General features: G+C 41.4%; 1 protein-coding gene across 2 annotated transcripts in view; it reads right to left on the reverse strand.

The window, feature by feature from the left end:
- LOC129701660 (actin filament-associated protein 1-like 1) overlaps nt 1–20,146 on the reverse strand; it is a 165,456-nt gene that overhangs the window by 87,836 nt on the left and 57,474 nt on the right. The window contains exons 1-2 of one of the 2 annotated variants that reach the window (XM_055642994.1): nt 14,936–15,609; nt 3,007–3,135 (exon numbers count right to left, since the gene is read on the reverse strand). In XM_055642994.1, the coding sequence (XP_055498969.1) occupies nt 3,007–3,135; nt 14,936–14,969 (163 nt within the window). In that variant the 5' untranslated portion in view covers nt 14,970–15,609. Of the gene's footprint in view, nt 1–3,006; nt 3,136–14,935; nt 15,610–20,146 lie in introns of those variants that run through there. The other variant, XM_055642995.1, reaches the window with a different exon arrangement.

Here is a 20,146-nt window from a genome sequence, read left to right on the forward strand (position 1 = left end):
TTAGTGTACTTATAGCAACATGCAAAAATTAAATCACATTTGATGTTCCTATATGGTTCCTAACCGTAATGAATTTATCACCATTGCTGGGTTGCTCTTAACCGGCTCTGTACAGGGGTCGGCCGGTTCAATGGCAACATGCATCGCTGGGGGCTGCGTTCAACAGCAGCCTGCAAGTGTGGAGCAGACCAGCAAACAGCGCAGCACGTCATTTTCGATCGCGCTGTCCTCCGCCCCCCTGGTGGAGGGGTAGACCCTCAACAACAGCACATTGGGCATTAACATAACCTCTGCTGCCTCAAACGCAAGAGAAGACCAGTTGCTTATATGCAAAGTGACATGCATTACTGTATTGCCACGAAGATCAAACTGTTCTTTGCAAATAACTACGCAGATTGACAAGCTAAAATCAAAAAGAACTACTCTGCTCACTTTACAGTTAAGTCGAACCACTGTGGAATTTTTATGTGCTTTTTGTTGTGTGTTATTAAATTCCACGTGCCAATGCGTTTATTGCAAAACACCAGAGTGATGAAACATACCCCAAAACACTTCACAGAGTGACGAGTTAAATGCAGCACACTGTCAGGATTCCCAATAGCCCTAAAGGAGCACCCATGTTATCAAATCACAGCTGGGCTGTGAAACTTCAAAGCCACTAAACCATTTGGCTCCGTTACTGGAAATTGTTAGGCAGCAAGAATCTACTCTAATCACTTTAAAGAATTGAAGCAACTGTTTGCACTTTTTGCCTATCTGCATATGATGGAAGGAAAATTGCTGATTGCTATGTTTTATCGTGTGGGAATAGGTAAGGCCAGAATTAGTAGCATTGCTGAGTGACCTTATCATTGTTACTTACCATCAGGCAATCTTGATTGACCACAGAACTTGTTAACAGGTTTGGCAACAAATAGATAAATATAAATTAAAGATATTCACATTTAAATAGCATTCCCTTTTGTAAAAGGGATATGCCTGAAAATAGACACAAAATGCCAGAGTAACTCTGGGTCAGGCAGCATCTCTGCAGAAAAGGAATAGGTTGGGTTGAGATCCTTCTATAGATTGAGAGTCAAGGGAGAGGGAAACTGGAGATATGAGGCGGTACAAAAAACAAAAGAATGATAGGTATGAAAAGAACAAATCAAGGATGACAGAGCCAGGGAGCAGGAGGAATCACAAAGGGGGAGCAGCAAGAGATGGTGTTGCAGGACTCCTATCGTGGAGGAGGTGGAGAACTTCTTTAAAGTAGGCATACCTTGAGAATCTTCAAAGTAGGGTCTACATTCAGTGTAAACCAGCCTTCGCAGCTCTTTCATGCACATTATGTCTGAAAATATCTGGGCCAAATATTTTAAGTGGTGGCACCATCACTCACGAAGTGCACCATCTTATTTGTGGGTCTTCCATTGCAAACTATAGCAGTGACTCTAGAGTCCAGGGCTGTAGAAGATGCCATCATTTTTCCTTCATGCGTAGTAGCTGACCAAAGGAAAATATGGTGTTCGGAGCAAGGGTGGAGTGCTGGTGGTGAGATTCTTACCTATGGAAGAGCCATTCAGTTTTATAGATCTGGGGAGATGTGGCTCTTCCAAATGAGGACTAGTGTCTGGAGAACATGGGATAGGTGACGTTTTGGGTCAAGACTCTTCCTTAGATTCGCACAAAGTGCTGGAATAACTCGGCAGGTCAAGCAGCATCTCTGGAGAACATGGATACATAACTTTACGTATTCAGCATCCTGACCTGAAATACCACTGATCCATGTTCTCCAGAGATGCTGCCTGACCTGCTGAGCTATTCCAGCATTTTGTGTCCTTTCGCGGACTAGAGACTGTGGTGATGGCATGGAGACTGATGGTACAAACTTGGCCAGTGGAGAACCAGGTAGGGCTTGCAGGCTAACGACAATTGAGAAGGAGTGTGGTTTGGTGGGCAGTGGTGGGTCAGCCACATGCAAAAGAAGACAAGTAATGGAGTCCCAGCCCAGAGTAAATAGATGTCCTAATTATGATCAATCATGTCTGTGCTCTGGGTAGGGGATCTAATTTCCCTTGTAATGCTTCTAAAGAAGTGAGGCATTCCCCCTTGAAGGTTCAATTCCCATCTGAGGATTTGGAGTTTGGGGGTAGAATTGCAGGAGACTAGTTGCTGTTGTATCAGAACTTCCTTGTACCACAAGCATCCCTCATTCCCAACCTCAGTAAAGCATCCCTAACTATACTAGTATTACACCTTTTACAAGATCAATGCATCTGAAGTAGTTTAACAATATGAATTAAGAGTTTTATCTTGTAAAATCTCCATATATAAAGAAGCTGAGATTTTCACCAATCTCCCATCAAGCCTGCTTGTAGTTAGCCAATGATGCAGGGACATGGATGGTGACTGTGGTTAGTTGTAGATCATGTCCCCCCCCACCCCATCTGCTATTTACCAGGGAGAGGAGGAAACAAAATGGTAAGTTGAGAGGGTACACAAAAATACTGGAGAAACTCAGCGGGTGCAGCAGCATCTATGGAGCGATGGAGATAGGTAACATTTCGGGCCAAAACCCTTCTTCAGACTGAGGGGGTGGCGGGGAGTAGGAAGGAAAAAGGGAGGAGGAGGAGCCCGAGGGCTGGGGGATGGGAGGAGACAGCTCGAGGGCTAAGGAAGGGGAGGAGACATCAAGGGCTAACAAAATTGGGAGAATTCAATGTTCATGCCCGCCGGATGCAGACTCCCCAAACGGAATACGAGGTGCTGTTCCTCCAACCTCCGGTGTTGCTCACTCTGGCATGGAGAGACCCAGGACAGAGAGGCTGGATTGGGAATGGGAGGGGGAAATAGCCATAGGCAGGTCAGTCAATATTTCACAAAACAGACTTCGGCGAAACGATGATTCTGTTAGTCTCACCGATGTAGATCAGGTTGGAGCTACTAAGTTTGTGAATATTCTGTGATTGGTTGGGATTCAGTGAATAGGAGTGGGAGTAAAGGCTCTTTGTTTATGTTACTGACCAGAGGCTGGCTGGAGCCGTTGTAGCATGTTGCTCACTGTCATTGTCTTTTCTCTGGTGGTGGCACTCAGATATTCGTGGTCCAGTAGCTTCAGTAAGAGATTCAGTTCTGGGATCAGCTGCTCCACCACTAAAGAAAAAAAAGCAATATGTTCAATTATCCCATAGCAGACATTGTATGACCACGCCTAAACAACTGCAGCGAGCGTTACAACTGAGACTAAACCAATAAGATTTATGTAGGAAAGAACTACAGATGCTGGTTTAAATCGAAGGTGGACACAAAATGCTGGAGTAACTCAGTGGGACAGGCAGCATCTCTTGAGAGAAGAAATTGGTGATGTTTCAGGTTGAGAAGAAGGGTCTGAAGAAAGGTTTTGACCCGAAACGTCACCCATTCCTTCTCTCCAGAAATGCTGCCTGTCCCACTGAGTTACTCCAGCGTTTTGTGGATCTTATAGAAACATAAAATTCTTAAGGGATTGGACAGGATAGATGCAGGAAAAATGTTCCCCATATTAGGCGAGTCCAGAACCAGGGGTCACAGTTTAAGAATAAGGGGTAGGCCATTTAGGACTGAGATGAGTATAAACTTTTTCACCCAGAGAGTTCTGAATCTGTGGAATTCTCTGCCCCAGAAGACAGTGGAGGCCAATACACTGGATTTTTCAAGAAAGAGTTAAGGTTTTGAGGTTTCAAGGTCAGTATATTGTCACATGTACCAGGTAAGGTACAATGAAATTTGAGTTACCACTCAGCCAGACTGAGTGAAAAGCACCAAGAAACACAACCACATAAAAGTTAACATACACATCCCCTACACTGGATTCCACATTCCTCACTGTGATGGAAGACAATAAAAATCAATCTTCTTCCTCTTTGTTCTCTCACATTCAGGGGATCGAAGCCCCCATCGGGGTGATCGAAACTCCCGCGTTGGGGCGATTGAAACTCTCTCCATGGCATGGAGCTCCCGAATCGGCCTCTTCTTACCAGAGACCATGGGCTTCACGATGTTAAAGTCCACAGGCACCGCGGTTGGAGCTTCGATCCCCGGCAAAGGGATCGCAAGCTCCGCAATGTTAAAGTCCTGCAGAGTCCCGCAGCTTGGAGTGCCAGGTCGGTCTCCAGGAAAGGCCGCCAACTCCACAATGTTAGGTCGCAGTGGGGTCGGAGATATGATATGGAAAAAATTGCATCTCCGTCGAAGTAAGAGATTGAAAAACAGTTTCCCCCAACCCCCACATAAAACAAACCAAGGTACACTAAAACATATATTTAAAGCATACTAAACATTAAAAAAATGAAGAAAGGACAAAAAGACTGTTGGCAAGGTAGCGACTGCTGGTGGTGCTACCCGATCTAGCTCTTAGGGCTCAGGGAATCAAGGGATATGGGGAAAAGGCAGGAACGGGATACTGATTTTGGATGATCAGCTATGATCATATTAAATGGCGGTGCTGGCTTGAAGGGCCAAATGGTCAAACTCCTGCATCTATTTTTTATGTTTCTAATTTTCTATGAAAGGTGCACCAGAGACTATGATAGATTTAAATCTTGGGGAAAGGAAAAGAGACAGGAGATCCTGGAACTGAGAATTGCCAAAGGACAGAGTGGATGTGGAGAGGATGTTTCCACTTGTGGGTGAGTCTAGGACAACAGGTCATAGCCTCAGAATTAAAGGGCGTTCCTTTAGGAAGGACATGAGGGTGGTGAATCTGTAAAATTCTATGCGACAGCAGGCTGTGGAAGCCAAGTCAATGGATATTTTAAAGGCAGAGATAGATAGATTCTTGATTAGTACGGGTGTCAGGGGTTATGGGGAGAAGGCAGGAGAATGGGGTTAAGAGGGAAAGATAGATCAGCCATGATTGAATGGTGGAATAGATTTGATGGGCCGAATGGCCTAATTTGCTCCTATCACTTATGAATTTATGAAATAATTTTTAAAGTGGAGTAAAAAACATGTTGATGTTGTCCCTGAAGAAGCAGTTGAAATAACAAAGAGGGATGAACTGATCAGGAGATAACAGTCCACACATGGTTTGAAGAAATCAACAGAAGAACATTGAGGTTTTTTTTTAAACTACAGTAAAACTTCACTATAATGGACCACACAGGAGGAGATGGTGTCTGCTATTACTGATTGTCCGCTGTAACCAAATAAGGGGGTTAATATATACATTATTATTGTAAAAACAGCCAATAAACATACACTACACGATAAACAGTAAAAACACAAAATATCTTGGGATGGCACAATGCGTGTGGTGTGTTGGTGTTGCTATCTTACAGTGCCAGAGACCAGAATTTGATCCTGACCTTGGATACCCCCTGTAGCAGCATGGGTTTCCTTGGGTTGCCCCTATGTATTGGTTCTATCCGATACACTCCGAGTTGTGCCTAATGTGCAGGACTAATGTACAGGAGATCACTGGTTGGCATGGACTCGATGTTTCCATGCGATATCTCTAAACTAAACTAAGCTAAAATGATTCAAAAACATAATTCGCTCCATCATCCTAGTGGTCATTCCGTTTCACAATGAACTCGGTCCATAACAGATTCGATGCACTGTAACCAAAATCTGTTATAAAGAGATCCATTAAAACAAGAGTTTACTGTATTTAATTAATTGATGCACATTCACTGAAGGAATAACTACTTAAATGCTGCACTGATAAGCTTCTTGTGCAGTACTCGTACTTCATAACCTTTAATTACTTCTACCACTAACTCAATGACAGATTTGTGACTATTACAAAAGGAATAGAATAACATTTGCAATAAATGAACTCTCAACACACAACAAATTTGGGAGGACAAATTTAACATTGAACTCTCAACTCATTTTGAAGAATTAAAGATATATACAAAATGATATGACAGATTATTTGAATCCATTTAGAACATGGGGACATTACAACAAGTTCAGCAAAAAAAGTGAAGTTGAGCCCAGTAATCAAACCAGCCATGAACGAACAGAGCAAGTTTGAGGTAAGGTGTAAGAAGGAACTGCAGATGCTGGTTTAAACTGAAGATAGATACAAAAAGATGGAGTAACTCAGCGGGACAGGCAGCATCTCTGGAGATAAGGAACAGGTGACGTTTTGGGTCTTGACCCTTCTGAAACATCACCCATTCCTTCTCTTCAGAGATGCTACCTGTTCTGTTGTTACTCCAGCTTTTTGTGCCTATCTTAAGTTTGAGTTAAGGCCGACTCTTCCTCCTATGTCTTATGTTTTTACATTTTAATGGCCCTAGAAATTGTGGCCACAAACCACTTCTGGTTTTCGTGTAAATGCTTCCAAAATACTATAAGGTACAGAATTCCTGGATTTTTGACCGACTATTGGGTTTGTAGTATATTTCCCAATGAAAACCTGGTTAGAAGTGAATGATTGAGGGACTGATAAAGCAGATTGTATTGTTCTGTGATTAGTTTGTTGAAGCTGCATCTGTTCAACCAAATGGGGGACATTTCATCACAATCCAAAATAAATATTGTAAACAGTATCAAAGTTTAGAAAATCAGGAGGAAAGCCATTTCCTGTCAGATACCAAGCTTTCTTCAGACTGAGAGCCAGGGGAGAGGGTGACTAGAGATATGGATGGGTAAGGTGTGAAAATGACAGATCAAAGCAGACAATGTACATCCACTTGGCTCATCCATCCAAAGATGGTCTAAATGAATTTTGCATGTGCATATTACCACTCTTAGAGATGGGTTTACCTTCTCCTGTTAATTTTTTAATTTATTGTTACATTTGTTTGTTACATTATTGCTTTAATGAGCCAGTAAAGCTGCAGTAAGTAAGAACTTAAAGGTACACAAAAATGCTGGAGAAACTCAGCGGGTGCAGCAGCATCTATGGAGCAAAGGAAATAGGTGACGTTTCGGACCAAAAACCCTTCCTCAGACTGATAGGGGTGGGGGGGGGGGGGGGGGGGGGGGGAGAAGGGGGGAAAAAGGGAGGAGGAGGAGGAGGAGGGCGGGGGGGGGGGGGGGGGGTGGGAGGAGACAGCTCGAGGGTTAAGGAAGGGGAGAAGACAGCAAGGGCTAGCAAAATTGGGAGAATTCAATGTTCATGCCCGCTGGACCATTGCTTCGGTTCCAGTGCATTTGATCAATTTAACTCTTGTGATTCTTGACCTCAAAGTAATGAGACAGGACTGTTTTAATCTGATTTCTTTGGTTATACAGTTGCTTAGCCTTAAGTTTAACATCCACTATTAAACTGGTCTAACATTAGTACCAACACTGACATTATCACAATAAACCAAGCAATGCTTTCCTGTTTGCCATTTTAATCCAATGTTCATTGGATTAAAATTGACCTTTTTTTTGGTGCCTGCCACAAATGATTCGTCACATTTTTTGATGGTGGGGTTTATGTAATAATGTCTAAAGTTAGCGGCTACCAGTTTGTCTAGATTTTGCGACTCAGCAAATGATTAAATGTTTCAATGACATTTTTATTGCAGTGTTCAAACGCACACAACTTCCAGCTCCCAAAAACACGGTGTCCCTTTCCTTCTCCCCTCCCCCTCTCCCCCTCTCCCTCGTGGGCTTATCATACCTCATGGCTAGATCAGAGACCAAAGCAAACTTAAGATAAATAAATCAAAACTATCAACAGGGGATATTTTCTTTGTCAATAAATAACACTGCTCCCACAGAAAGCAATCACATTCTTTATAACCACAGCTTCCTCTGAACTGGAACAGCACAAAACTCACTGAATTACACAAAGCAAATCACAATTAAACTCATTAGCACCAATATCACACAACATATCATTAGTTTTATTTAGGAATTTAAACTATAAGAACCCATACTAAATTCCTGGGGCCTACTGACCAGAAAACCAAATAACAAGGATAAGGACAGTAACAGGTTTAATTGTAAGTGTTGCTACATTCATGAGCTGCTGGTTTCTGGTAAATAAACGGTGTTGAAATAGAAACACTCAAGCTATAACAATGCGAAGACAAACATGGTTTTAATCACACTGAACTTCAAACCATCTCAAAATTTGTTGATTCCACCATCTCCATTGACAACCGACTGGCTAAAAGTTTAAAAAACACACACACACACACACTTGCATACAAAGATACACACAACTCTTTTCTAAACTGTCCAGAATATTTGTTACACAACATCTGATTAGCATGCAAGACGCTAAGAACAAAAACTGAAGAACCATTTCAGATAGCTGCAGTATCTTAACATTCAAGAGGGAGTTATATATAGTTCTTAGGGCTAAGGGAGTTAATGGATATAGGGAAAAAGCAGGAAGTGATTTGGGATGATCAGCCACGATCATATTGAATGGTGGTGCTGCTGGTTCAAAGAGCCGAATCACCTACTCGTGCACCTATTTTCTATGTTTCTATGAGCACTTTTTACTAATTTGTCCTAATCAGATTTGAATCTATCACATTGTGGCTAAGTGGAACAGATAATATTTTAATGTGCCCACATATTCTTATCTAGGATATTGAAAACTAAGCCCAGTTTCCTTTTATTGCAACTTCTTGTTCTCATTAAATTCCCTTTATTTAGAAGGTTCCATCGATATTTTGATATTATTACTTCTACATAATGAATGGAAAGTTCATTTACGTTGTCACGATCAAATGGAAAATTATCAGGAAGACATTGTAGATTACAATGGCTAAGAAATCAAAACAATGCTATTTTTATGAAGGAAATTATAATGTTACTCTCATCATGCAATACAGAAATTATGTAGGGCCTTGTGAAACCACACCTGGAATACTGTGCACAGGTCAGTTCTTCCTACAGAAAAAAAGAATATACTGTACTTGCAAAAGAGGAAATGCGACAATGGTTCACCAAATTGCTTCCTGGGTTGGGAGGGTTTACTCTATGAGAAGAAATTTAGCAGGTCTTTTGAACATAGGAAAATGATAGTCGAGTTCATTAAAATATGCAATGTTCTTGCAAAGCTTGATAAAGCGAAAGCAGGGATGGCACTGTCCCTGTCTGAGGCTCATGTATCCATGGGTCGGTCTAAAAATAAAGGGTTGGCTATTCAGGGCTGAAATTAGATTACATTTCTTCACCCAGTGGGTCAGTGAGTGCTTGGAATTCAACAGTTGCTAAATATATCTGAGACAAAAATCAACGGACTTTTGGACATTAAAGAAATAAAGGGACATAGGGTTAGAGCAGGAAAACGGCCCTGAAGCCAATTATCTGTACAGTGGGTTCAAGAAGGAACTGCTGATGCAGTTCTGTACTGTTATCTGTATAGCGGAGCAGACGTGAGAGGCAAAATGGATGGTTCCAACTTCCAATTCACAAGATTTTTCTTTGCAGTATTAGAATTCCTTCAAGATTTGGTCCTTTTTGCTTTACATTAGTTCTTGAGCATGTGCACGTATAAAGGCTTCTGTTGACATGTGCTGTAAGTACTCAATAGATTCTTAGCTGCTGACAACTAAGGTTGTGACACAGCCACATGTCAAGCATGCTTTGGATTACATTGATTTAGAAATAGGCTATTAACCATAAACTGTAATTACAAACTGGGTACTTTATGGCTTACATTATTTGAGTACAAATTGAGCTCATGAATTTAAAGCAGCAAAAGTCAATCCAAAGAAGAGTGTTGGATGATTCATGGGAGTAGGGTAATAGGTTACTTGTTACACTGGAATTCAAACCTGTTGAAGGAATTAGGTCACAGTGGATTTAAGGCAATTTAAGTTAACAAGCTTCTTTCTTTATCTTGGCTGTCATGACTTATCAGAGATTTTCAGTAATCAGTGCTGACATTTAAAAGATACACTGCCTTAACTCAAGGCAACCCAGGTGGCTGTGCCGGGCACTGCTACTTTCTTCCCGAGAGCTGAACACCAAATGTTTGAGGCTGTGGATAGCTTAAGACTAACATGCTGCATTTTGTTTTGCACTGCATCAGTCAACGTTTCTTTATTCAGAAACATTTTGGAAGATATCTCAGTTAGAAAAGTGCTGTTGCCCAACAATTCAATTGCACATAGCTGTTTTTTGTGGGGTGATGCAATTGAAAACTTATTTTCTTTAAAAAAAAATCACAACTCTTACTACTTGTGATCTTGATGATGCTGTAGAAATTTGACCAGACATTGTTTGGCAAGTGTTACTTTTGTGCCTCTGACGAAGTTTATCCCCATATGAAGTTTGTGTAGAGAATTGGTCCAAGGCAATAGTACACGTTCCTAGGTTTGAAGAAAGTTCCTGCCCTGAAATGTTATCTGTCCATTCCATCCACCCATGTTGTCTGATCCACTGAGTTCTTCAACACTTTGTGTTTTGCTTAAGATTCTGACCTGAGACATCACACATTCCTTCTCTCCAGAGATGCTGCCTGTCCAGCAGAGCTACTCCAGCATTTTAGAGTCTATCTAAGGTTCCCCTTTAAGCAGGTTCTTTTTAAAATCCATTATCCTTACAGCTCCCTCCTCAAGCTCAATTACGATCGTGATCTACCCTGCTCTGCTTTCATAATCTGCTGATCGACAAACGCCACAGACCCCAATGACTTCCCCAACCACATATGTCAAGCCCCTGATTGCTCTCTTCCCCTCTACCTGCGTATCCAAAAATGCAGACCCATTACACCTTTACCATGTATCACATACACTCACATTCAGTCCCTACCTCCTCATCTAAAGTCTCCGTTCAACCCCTAGCCGTACATTGGTGTCAGGCTTAATGACATCTATGCTTTCCACCACCTCCCCTGAATGACCATCTATTTTACAGCCCTAATGGGAGCTGTGACCACCACCATCCCAGTGTACAAATGCAGGCCCACCCCCACAACAAGTGCTTTCCGTGGTTGAAAGATAGATAATGCTGAGGCAGATCATTTGTGCTCTCTGTCGGTGGCTGAAGGATGGACAATGGTAGGGGGACATGGTAATTGGACATGCCATTGTTTTTTCCCCCTCTTCCTCTATTTTTATAAACAAAATATAACAATCAAAACACTCATCTTTCGTATTGTATTGTATTGTATTGTATTGTATTGTATTGTATTCAATTTATTGTCATTGTCTCAATTTGAGACAACAAAATGAATTTTCCTACAGGCAGTATCATTAAAAAAAAAAAATCACAAATAAATTATAAAAATAAATAATAAATAAATAATAAAACATATTAAAAATAAAATTGAAATTGAATTAAAATTAAAAAAAAGCACAAATACAGAAGTCCACGACACAACATAACATAAATGGCACCCAGGTGAGGACGGCACCATAGTCCAGCCAGCCTCCCCTCCGTGTTCATCCGTGGACGGGGCCTTCCAAGCACCCGCAGTCGCCGCCCCGGGTGGCCCGATGTTCAGGCCCTCACGCCGGGCTGGTGGAACGCCGACGCCGAACCCCGACGGTGAGCAGCCTCCTCCTCATCAGCCTCCCGGACCTGATGAGTGGAAAGAACGCTGCTGGAAAAGCTTGCCGAGTCCGCAGGTCGAGCCGGGCAGAGTCACAGGACCCCGCGTTGATTAGTCAGCGCCGCCCGCGTTGGGAGCTCTGCAAACCGCAGCTCCGTGATGTTGGTGCAGCAGGTCCAGCACTCCGGGCTCCAAACGGCGACCCCCGGTAAGGCATCACCAGCCCCGCGATGTTCCAGCGCTGTCCCGCCGCTGCTGGAGCTCCGGTCGATCCCGTCAGGAAAGGCCGCGCCAATCCAGGTAGGTTCCCGCTGTGGGGGGGGGGGGGGGGGGGGGGAGAGGACGCGACTCGAATAATAGTCGCGTCCTCACCAGGAAGCGGCTGAAGGACGGTATCCCCCGCACCGTGCCCTCTTCCCCCACATAAAAACACCAAAAAAACACCAAAAAACACACAAAAAACACACTTTTACATAACTAAATAAACAAAAAAAAACAAAATGATTTCATCAGTTCAGTTCAGTTTAGTGTATTCTCACGTGTACCGAGGTACAGTGAAAAGATTTGGCTGCGTGCTAATAAAGTGGATATTGCCACTTTGACATTCACCGGACTAGTCTCCTCCGTCAAATACGTGAGGAGTTGTTGGTAGTACACCGGTGGTACATTGCCTGCCCCCCCCATTTATAACAGGATAATCTCTGATGAACATCTCACACGGAGGTGTTGTTGGACGTCAGTACTTCTGGGACCTATCGATCCAGTGTGTAAACATCCCATAGAACTTGATGAGTGGAAAGAACAGAAAACAAATGGCATTTGCAAAAAATCCCTGCTCTTACAGAGCTGAAAGAAAATGCAGAGGATCAAAGAAGAAAGTTAGAAAAATGTTTAAGTGTGAAAAATAAAGTTGAGGGACACCAACTTGCTAATTCCAGCTGCTGCAGATTGGAAAGAGACAGCACAAAGATGGAATGTTTTAGCCTCAGTTAATGCAGGGGGAAAAAGGGAAGGGAGGAACTATTCCACCAGACAGCAGTACAATAATTAAGAACAGACAACCACAATAAAACTGTAACACAAGCCCATAACTTTCTTAAAAATTAAGAGAACTGAATGAAATTTCAGTTATTATAGTTTGAAGCATTCTGAAACAAATATGAAACAATCTTACTTGGATGACCTGAAATTAAAGCATATAATTAGTTAGTTACCTAATTGTAGCTAATTACAAAATTCAATTACTAGATCTAAACATCTATCCATTTCTTAAGACAAGGTTAACATTTTTTAATAGCCTAAGTGTCCAAATAACATTCACATAAGAATTCACAATATAACATGATTTTTAAATCTCATTGTCATGAATTTATAGGTCAAAAGGAAGGAATTTAGTGTTTAATTCCCGTAAATGAATGGCCATTTTAATCATCTTGGGAGTGGGTTTTTGTGGAACGCGATCGATTGGAACGTTGCATTTGCGGTGAATTTGAACCTCATATCGGCAGGAAAAACACTGCCGGTTCGTATGGGGCCCAAATCACATTTTCGCAACGTGAAATTTTGATTAAAGGCATCCTAAGAAGCAAGTTTATATGTAAAATATACGACTTACCTGGCTTTGTCCCGTACGTGAGATCCGTACCATTATCGGTGTTGACGGCATTAGAAGTCGATTTTTATTTTACTCCAGCGCTGAAATTGTCCCGCGGTTTAAAAATATATATTCCGAGAACGACAGTCGGAATTTTCATCATTAGGTAGCAGCCCGAGAAAATATATCTTGGACAGATAGGAGAAAACGTATTGTAATCCCGCCCCCCTTCTCAAAGGTGCCAAAGTCGCGCACACGGCCAGCGACAGAATTGCAGCACCGCTGAAAGTAAGTTTTGTAACATACCTACAATATACAGTTAAACAGCGAGTGTGAACTGGCACACTCAAATGTTTATTATTAAGATAAATGCTTCCGGGGGCTGGTATTTTTTAAAGGATAATGGATTTATTCCCAAGTTTTGAAAATGCTTCAAGCAAAATTTCAGTTTTTTCTATTTATGTGGAGTAACATTGCACAGCTTGGGTGTTCTATTTGATAGCAAGTTAGAATGAGTGTTAAAATCTGTTGAGGAGTTTTTTTTAACTTGTGTTGCCATTCAGAAATTGACTGATGGGAGCAATCCTGTTGTAAACCTAGATAAAGCTCCTATCCTTTAAAACATTAGTTGAGCATCTACACAACAAATTTAGTTGAGCTTCTACCCAACAAATTCTGTATAAATGTAAGTAATTTGCTTTTTTCTTACAGAAAAGCTCTTTTGACTCCATCCTCCAAATGGGTTTGAGGATTACTTTATTTTACACTGTTAGGATAGGATGAAAAAAACTAAAATAGTCACACACCTGCAGAATGTTATTGTGACCATCATTACAGCACATGAACATAAAATATTGGAGTAAATTATTGGGTTCAGAGCAAGCTCACAAAATAAAAATCTAATTTTGTAATTTTCAAGTTTCAACACATTCACCCATCAGAATTCTAATCGGCGATCTAAAGAATTTGAAATTGGGCAAGATTAAAAATGTTTAATGCAGTCTATACTAGAGTAATTAAAAGCAACAAAAAGCCCAGGTCAGATAACAGTGAGGATAAACTAATAAGACTGCTTCAAAATTGCAAAGGGAGCTAAGACAATTATTTTGTTTTGATCGGTCTGCAATTTGAGGATAAGCTCCTTGTAAGTGCAGCTGCAGGAAGCTCGCATGTGAAGCTCTCTAAATGGGTGGCAAGATATCATGGTAGGAAATGAGCAACAGGACCGATCCAACAGCTGTACCTGATGGAGGATACTGTGGCACGTTATGTTTGAGTTAAGTTGCTTGCATGTAAAATTCTGCAGTCTTTTAAGCCACATTGAAGTACGCCTCAATTGCATGTGCTAGCAGCAAAAAAAAACAAAAAGGAAATACCCAACTCACAAAATATAAATCAGGCTTCAAAACCAAACTGAACTTTGAAGCAAGGTGGAATTATTCCCCTTTCTACAGGTGGTTTCAATCCTTTTCATTCTGGTGTTAGATCACCAATGTCAGATTCAAGCCACGTTCTTTGTAAATACAATTTTGGATTAAAATGAATTTATTTCAGACTGCCTTAACTTCTAATAAGTCAGCAGATACCCTTAATATATTGATAGCAATGCATGAACTTGTTAACTGCTGAAATTCGGAGACTTCGTGACTTGGAAGCTTACTCTATAAATATAGTGCATGGTAGGATAACTATTACTTTACTGTTTTTAAAGTATATCATTATGATAAGCCACATCTAAATATTATTCCAACTTTGTCATTTCCATTTACACAAAATGCAATGCAAGGTAAATTCTGGCAAACCCCAGATTTAAGTTTTTTTCTATATCTATTTTGCTTTTTAAAAAGTTATCAACTTTATTTACACTCTGCAAAACGAGTGGTTTAAATTAATAACTGATAATAGTTCTTAGAACTTACCACTTTCAGCAACTTTGTACGGATCAGACAACATCTTTAACTCCAAATCTACCAAACAGTTGCAGCAAATGTTTTATATCCAATGGCTGAATTTTCCTCTTCAGCCTGAGCCCAGCAGTTGCAATGGTCTAATGATTTCTGCAGTTAGTCTTTGAGCAGCTCTCCTTGATCCCTCCCTCAGGGATGTGCCCTTCCACAAATATTCCACCAGTAACCTGCTGCATTGGTTTCACTGCTTCAGCCCTCCTCTGTTTTATGATTGTTACCACAACCTCAGCTAATCACAAGGGTTACTCCTCTTCACTGGCACCAGAGCATTTGATTGCTATTAATATACAATCCTACTTGATTCCTACCATTTACTGATACTGAAGAATATGCAATTACGGATGGATGAATTTCTAAAGTAGTTGAACATTACATTCTGTGGCTTTCTGTCAAAATGCCTCCTTAATGGACTCCAGCATGAAACTAGCCACTCTGCTTGTTGTGGGGCACTTAACTCTATCAAAACGAACTGCCTGTTAGTGTTGATACCAATACAATGAATGTTCAGAGGACAAAACTGAGAGGAGGTTTGTGCCGGGCGTTATTTTTCCCCCCACCTTTTTTCAATTTTTCCCTCGAACATTCAGATGGGATTTATATTTGTTTTTAAAAGACAAAGTGAGTTGGTTCCTCCCATCCCAAGGCTCTGCAATAACTTACTCATCGCTCCAACTTAGATCAGCTGGTTTAGCACTGACTAGGAACATGATATTCTCTGAAATAAAAATACAAATTGTAATAAAAGAGACACGCAGCTTCTTGAAAAAGTTCCAATAGCTGCTCTCTGCCAAAATCCAGTACCTCTCCTCCCTGTTTCTGACCTCCCAATCGCCACATTACCACTTTTACAACCCCCACCCAGCCCCAATAACCACTTAAGACATCTATTCCTGGACTATAACCCAGTGTCGTAGGATTTTGGAGGGGGATCTATTTACACACATGTGCACACACACACACTCTTGGGCACTAACTCTTGGTTTCTGACTTCACAATTTCCATCAAACCTGCTGAATATTTTCAACCATCGTGTTCATTTATGGAGCAATAGCAGAGTTATTACCCTCCACAGTCCTGCCAGCAGGAGGGGGTAAAAAAATCATTCAATGTTTCTGGTCTTGTCAGCTAACCAGCGACTCTTATTGGAATGGATGTGTTAGGTAGCAGCACCACCGCTTATTTTGCAGTTGGTGAATTTTATTATTTAAGTAACACAGTTGCTTGTGGTAAAGAAGGCATATGGTATACTTGCCTTTGTTGGTCAGCCCATTGAGTAGGAAATCACACTGCGGCTTTGCAGGATTTTGGTTAGGCCGTAAATTGGGGCATTGCATGTAAATCTGATCATCCCATTACAGGAAGGATTTGGAGGCTTTCGAAAGGATGCAGAGGAGGTTTACCAGAATGATGCCTGCATGAGGGGATATTTAGACAGACTTGGATTGTTTTCTCCGGAACACCAGAGGCTGGAAGACCTACTAGAAGTAGATAAAATTATGAGAGGCAGAGATTGGATAGACAGTCAAACCCTAATTTCCCAGAATTGAAATATCAAATACTAGAGGTCGTAGCTTTAAAGTGAGAGGGGCAAAGTTTAAAGGAGGTGTGGAACAAATATTTTTACATAGCGGTTGGTGAGTACGTGGAACACGTTGCCGGGGAGGTGGTGGAGGCAGACAAGACAGTGGCATTTAACAGACTTTTGGAAAAGCACACGGCTAATGCAGAGAATGGTGGGATATGATTATGTGCAGGCAGATAAGGTTTGGTCTTGGATTTATGTTTGGTATAGAAATTGTGGGCAGAAGGGTCTGTTCCTGTATTATATTGTTCTATGCTCTATGTTTATCTACTTGGTAGTTTCGGAACACGGTGACTGTGGGATTATTTTAATGCTCTCTATCCACTCTTTAATCTAAATAATCAAACACGCTGATCCAGTCACACCAGGGACCAATTTCATAGACATTAGAGCAAATGTTGTGTCTGCAATAAAACCAAAAGCCTAGGACCAGGTTTCTGTACACAATTCTGTCAAGGCTGGATGCAGGGAGGACAGTTCCTCAGGCTCCAGGGGTCTAGAATGAAGGATCATTCTCTCATAATACAGGGCAAGGTGTTCAAGGGGGGAGATCAAGAGAATTTTCTTCACTCAGAGCACATTGAACTTGGGGAACACTCTACCACAGAAAGATAGGAAGGCTAAATCACAGGATATATTTAAGATGTGGATACGTAGACTTTTAAAGACAGTAGTCATCAAGGGGTATGAGCAGAAAGAGGACCTGCTATGATCACATGAACAGCAGACTAGACTCAAAGGGGAAATCTGGCCTTCTACTGATCCTCTTTTTATATGTTATAAGTTACAACTTTAGTAGTGAGAATTAAGAGTCTCTGGCCTTGAAGGAGCAGCGGCAGGAAGAAACGAGGTGGACCTGGCACATGGAAAACATCAGTCTGCTTTAGACTGCTCCCTTCCTGAGAACACACACCTTCTGACAGCAGGAGATTGCAGGAGGGGAGGCTAGCAGTGCAGGTTTGCATTCCTACATTCTCTCAATACTTCAGATCATTTTCCTTCGATCATTTCAACTTCACAAATTTGAATCAGTAATCTTTGTGCACTGCGTGGTTCAGTTTCAATGAGTCAAGTCAACAGTCAAGAGTGTTTAATTGTTGTGTGTCTCAAAATCTATACAATAAATACATACTTGCAGTAGCGCAACAGGCATGTAAACACAGTACTCTGTAAACGCCACATACCACAAACACCACATATATATACAGAGAGCAGCTGGGAACTCAGTGAGTCAAGCAGCATCTGTGGAGGGAAATGGACAGTCAGCATATCAGATTGAGACTGCAGTCAGGATATGTTTGGACTTGGGAGTAGGTACTAAATTGGGGGAGGGCAAATTACAACATGATTAGGCAGGAACTAGGGAGAGTAAATAGGGAGTAACTATAATTGGGTAAGTCCACATCTGACCTGTGGGAGTTGTTTAAAGGTCAGCTGATCAGTGTTTAGGACTGGCATGTTCCAGTAAATAGGTGGAATTATAATGGCAGGGTATGGAAATCTTAATGATGAGAGAGTTTGTCAGGATGCATTATAGATATATTATAGAAAATATATGCATGGCTTAGGAACAGCTCCATCCAAGACTACAAGAAATTGCGGAGACCATCACACAAACCGACCTCCCTTCCATTGATTTACAGCTCACACTGCTTCGGCAAGGCCACCATCAAAATCAAGGACGAGTCGCACCCTGGCCACTCCCTCTTCCACCCGGCATATGGTATAGAAGTGTGTAAACACACAACTCCAGATTCAGGGACAGTTTCTTCCCAGATCATTAGGCAACTGAACCATCCTACCAACAACTAGAGAGCAGCCCTGAGCTACTATCTACCTCTTTGGTGACCCTCAGACTATTTTTGATCGGACTTTACTGCACTTTAACTTGCACTAAACGTTATTCACATTATGCCCTTCATCATGTATCTGTACACTGTAGATGGCTTGTTTGTAATCATGTATTGTCTTTCCACTGACTGGCTAGCAGAAGGTGATTGATGAGGGTAGGGGAATGAATCTTTTTCCCCCGTGGACCTTAATAAGGCACTTGACAAGGTCCCTCATAGTAGGCTAATCCAGAAGATCCAATCCAAGCTGTTTTACCCATAGAAGACAGAGAGTAGAGGGGGAAGGGTGTTATTCTGGCGGGAGGACTATGGCCATGTGGTGCTCTGCAGAGATCAATGCTAGGACCTCTACTATTATACGACTTGACCAAACATGTAAATGAGCTGGTTAATAAGTTTGACAGAAGCCTGTCAAAAAATACAGAGGAATATATATCAGTTACAGATAGGGGCAGAAAAATGACTTGTGGATATTAATTTGTGCAAGTGTGTGTTCCTTTTTGAGATAGAATACAAGGCAAGGGTATATAGTTAATGGCAGGACCCTTAACAGCAATGATTTACAGAGATATTTTGGGCTCCAAATTCAGAGCTCCCTGAAAGTTATAACACGAGTAGATAGCATGGTAATGAAGGTTTGCTTGCCTTCACTGATCGGGGCATTGGGCGTAAGAATCATAAAATCGTGTTGCAGTTTTATAAAACTTTAGTTAAGCCACATTTGGAGTATTGAGTGAAATTCTGGTTATCCCATTACAGGAAGGATGCGGAGGCTTGGGAGATGGTGTAGAAGGGGTTTACCAGGATGCTGTCTGGATTAGAAGGTGCTAGGTATAAGGAGACGTTGGACACGCTTGGATCATTTTCTGGAGTGTCAGAGGCCGAGAGGGCCATGCATGGAAGTTTATAAAATTATGCAAGGCATAGATGGTGTGTAGTCTGTCAGAATCATTTTCCATGGGTGGAAATGTCAAATATTAGAGAGCATAGCTTTAGGGTGAGACTGGGAAAGTTTAAAATAGATGTGCAGGCCAAGTTTATTTTTATGCAGACTGTAATATGTGCTTGGAAAGAGCTGCAAGGGGAAGAAGGAAATAAGACAATGGCATTTAAGAGTTTTTTTGATAGGCATTTGAAAATGGAGGGAATGATAGGATATCGACCACATACAGGTCTAAGTTTGATTTACCATCATGAACAGCACAGACATCGTGGGTCGAAGGGCCCGTTCCTATGCTGCACTGTTCTATCTTCTATGTCAGTCACATCATCAGTGTAGATAATCTTACAGAAACATCACAGCTGAAACTATCTTCATCTGCACTTCAAAGAGCCTCTATTAAATATACTTGAACATTCTCTGAGAATGAATTGTCTGTGGAATTTTAATGTTGAATAAAATTTTTAATTGAATAAGATGAGAAGGAAAGCAATTATTGGCATGCAGGGCAAATATTGAGCTTCAAGTGATACATTCATGAAAATGCAAGTACTTCTGTGCCAACGGTGTGGATCAGAAATAACCTTTTTATTTCAAACTTACCCTGTGGTTTTGACACCTCCAGACTTCTGATACTTTTCAGTTCCCAAGAACCACCCTAGAAGTATTGCCGCCTTTATGCGGGCCTGCCTTCTTGGGACCCATTCTTCCAATTCCAAGGTCTTTGAGAATTAAATCGTACACTGGTTCAGTGTTAACAGTTGGATTGACAGTGAGTGATTAAGTGTGTG

The sequence above is a fragment of the Leucoraja erinacea genome, chromosome 11, assembly GCF_028641065.1.
Source record: "Leucoraja erinacea ecotype New England chromosome 11, Leri_hhj_1, whole genome shotgun sequence".
In the NCBI taxonomy this organism is placed as follows: domain Eukaryota; kingdom Metazoa; phylum Chordata; class Chondrichthyes; order Rajiformes; family Rajidae; genus Leucoraja; species Leucoraja erinaceus.